Source organism: Corvus brachyrhynchos, unplaced genomic scaffold, assembly GCF_000691975.1.
Source record: "Corvus brachyrhynchos isolate BGI_N302 unplaced genomic scaffold, ASM69197v1 scaffold94, whole genome shotgun sequence".
Classification (NCBI taxonomy): Eukaryota; Metazoa; Chordata; class Aves; order Passeriformes; family Corvidae; genus Corvus; species Corvus brachyrhynchos.
This window is the reverse complement of record NW_008238330.1, coordinates 12,726,563-12,729,443: the sequence shown is the minus strand read 5'-3', so window position 1 is coordinate 12,729,443 and position 2,881 is coordinate 12,726,563. Positions and strand designations below refer to the sequence as shown.

Here is a 2,881-nt window from a genome sequence, read left to right as displayed (position 1 = left end):
GGGAGGGGGGAGAAGAAGGAGGGGGAAATAAAGTACTTAAGTTGGGAGTATCTTACTTGAATAGCCTGTCGTCCTTGCTGAGCATCTGCCAGGAGCTGAATGGTGAGAGTCCTGGAATCCTGTAGGGCGTCTTGGAGGTAGATAAAGCTGTGACCCACATGTCGTCCCATGGTACATTCCCGACATATGGGGACAGAACAGGTATCACAGTAGAAATGCAGTACCTAGAAGGAAAAACAGAGATATTTCTCACTACATAAAAGCAGAATTAAAAAGAAAACAGAGCCAGGATGTTTAAAAAAAATATATCCAAAAGCTCAACTATAGAGGAGATGGTTAGAGGCAGTAGCAATAGGCAAAGACTTCACAATAGTTTCTCCACAGAGGAAGAGCTATCCTTCCCAGTAAACTCCAAACCATGCCCTAACAGTTAGATGGAAGTGTCATTGTTTTCTTTGCAATACAATACTAGGAAGAGTGTCCACATCAGCTCCTCTTTAAGAGCGGAAGCCATCTGCCAACACTTACAGATTGGAGATGGCATCTATGGCAAGTTTCAGGTGAAGACTTTTCCTGCAAATACAAACACCACATTCTCTTAAGTGGGTCATTCAATAATCAATACACTGGAGAACTGCAACACCAGCACACCCACTCCTCACAAGGGGAAAACAAACCATGCATGCTAAAAAACATCCTCTCATTTCAAAATATGCAAATTCCTTATGTTCAGGACAGCAACAATGTTCGGCAAAACTCTCCCCTGCCACTCCCAACAACAAAGCAAAAAACCTTTGCTATGACAGTGTTTTCTATGCTAGTGATGCTTGAGCTGGAAAACAAGACTGGAACTTTATCATGCCCATCAGAGCATTTGAATGCTACAGTGACCTGTGGGTAACCACTAAATCTCCGTTCTGTTCACAAAGCACTTCCAAACCCTATATTCAAATCACAATCTTACACCAAGATGTTAGCCTAGAAAGCTGGAGCCATTCATCACCCGTAGCCGCTCCCATTCCATCCACTAGAGGGAAGTAACACACAGAAATAGCAACTTTCGTGGAAGAGTGTTTTCTTAGAGGGGAGAAGAAATCAGCTGTCTTAGTTTTTGTTTCCAAAGATGCAAATGAAGGAGCACAACAGTCCAACACAAGAAAGTTCTGTATTCAAGTCTTACTCTTAACTACATACACTACTTTTCTTAGAGTATAATAATAATAACAGAAAATCTGTATTACCATGGAAGAGTACAATGGCACGAGGTTTCATACCATGAACAACTTTTTCATCACCAGATATTTGAAGCCTACCTCACAGAAAGGAGCAAGAGTAGAACAAAGATTGGACAAGTGTTTGATATGCCTGTCTTCTCCCAGCTGTCATCCAGCCACTCCCGACTCCAGCTAACAGCTCGTGATATGGTGCATAACATCCCCCTTTCCCTTCTCCCTCAAAAGCAAGGGGAAGGACAGGACAGGTGATTCCCTTGGATTGCCTGAGCTGCATAAAGTGACATTTTAAGCTCCTTTAAGCACAACAGCTGAAGTGGTATATGGATTAATTTCTCAAAGGGGTATGTGTGTGTTCGTGTGCACATGTCAGATTTTACTAAAATCTGCCCTTTTCTTTTGAAACTAAGTTTTGCTGCAGGGAAACTGCAACAGACTTATATTTGCTTCTGTTCAAACACTAAATCCTCAAGCAGTGTCTCAGACTCCCATTTTTGTAAGTGAAAAAATGCCTTAGCTCTGAAATGCATTGTTCAAACACATCATCCTCCTCAGCTAGAGGGATCCTTGTCCTTACACTGCAGTTGTCTAAATATGTATACAATGTTCACTTGCACATACAGTTCTGTCATTTTTCTGTTGAAATTACAGGGAATGTTTATTACATGTTGCTAAATAACTCCACTTAAACAACTGAGAAGTTGAGAGAGAGAATGAAAACCAAGACAAGGTATCAAGTTAAGTCATATGAATCTGATATACTTTAAAAACATACAGCAGGGATTTGGGGCCTCAGTCAAGCAGAGCAGCTGAAAGGAAAATGGTGACCATATGAACAGAAGACCAGAAGCAAGTTAATTCTGTTACTAGTGCTCCACAACAGTCAATACCAGAAGGAAAAGCTCAGTCCACTCCTGCTACAAGGCAACAACTTCCACTGGGTAAAAGAGTCACCCAGCCTTTCAAGCCAAAGAAAAAACCAAGCTTAAACTGTTCAGTTACCTCTTGCCACCCACCAAAATGTGGCGGGAAACATCACTCCTGAATTTAGAATGAAGAGTGACGAGCCATATTCTCATTTTGGAAGATTACACAGGACACAGCGGGGGAAGGTCTTGGGTAAATACTACAGAGCCATTGATAAGGCCTTACTTGTTTCTTAGTCAAACAAACAAAAAAGGTAAAAACAACCTAGATTTAAAACTGAGAGCAAAAGAGTTAGCAGACTTGGGCAAAAAGCAGTAGATAGTGCTGTAATGATCTCCGTCATTACACTTTACCTTAAGTACACAGAGGAGACAAGCATGAACGCACAATCCCTGGTGCTCTCCGTGGGGAGGGAAGCTAGCCAGAGAACTGAAGGAGTCAGCCAGCTTCAAGATGAACTAGAAACTCCCCAGAAACTCCTTTCTGGACACAAAGACTACAGCAGAACCCCCAAAGTTGGCAGGGCTACAAGGGCAGTTCTCCTCCTGTGGTCAGTCTCGCACACACATGTCAGCAGCACCCAGCAGGCTGTACATCAGCTCTACCCAGCAAAGGGAGCATGCTCCCAGAGAATAAAGCTGTGAAGTCCTCAGCTGCGCAGGGCACAACAGTGAGGGAGGGGGGCTGTGCCAGCTGGGCTGACGGGGCTTGGGCACAGCATC

At 43.2% G+C, this 2,881-nt stretch overlaps 1 protein-coding gene across 1 annotated transcript in view; it reads right to left on the bottom strand.

Moving 5' to 3' along the window:
* Positions 1-222, bottom strand: part of TRIM71 (tripartite motif containing 71) — a 20,351-nt gene extending 20,129 nt beyond the window's left edge. The window contains exon 1 of the mRNA XM_008633928.2: positions 57-222. Within this exon, the coding sequence (XP_008632150.1) occupies positions 57-170 (114 nt within the window). The 5' untranslated portion in view covers positions 171-222. The remainder of the gene's footprint in view (positions 1-56) is intronic.
* Positions 223-2,881: the final 2,659 nt, after the last annotated feature.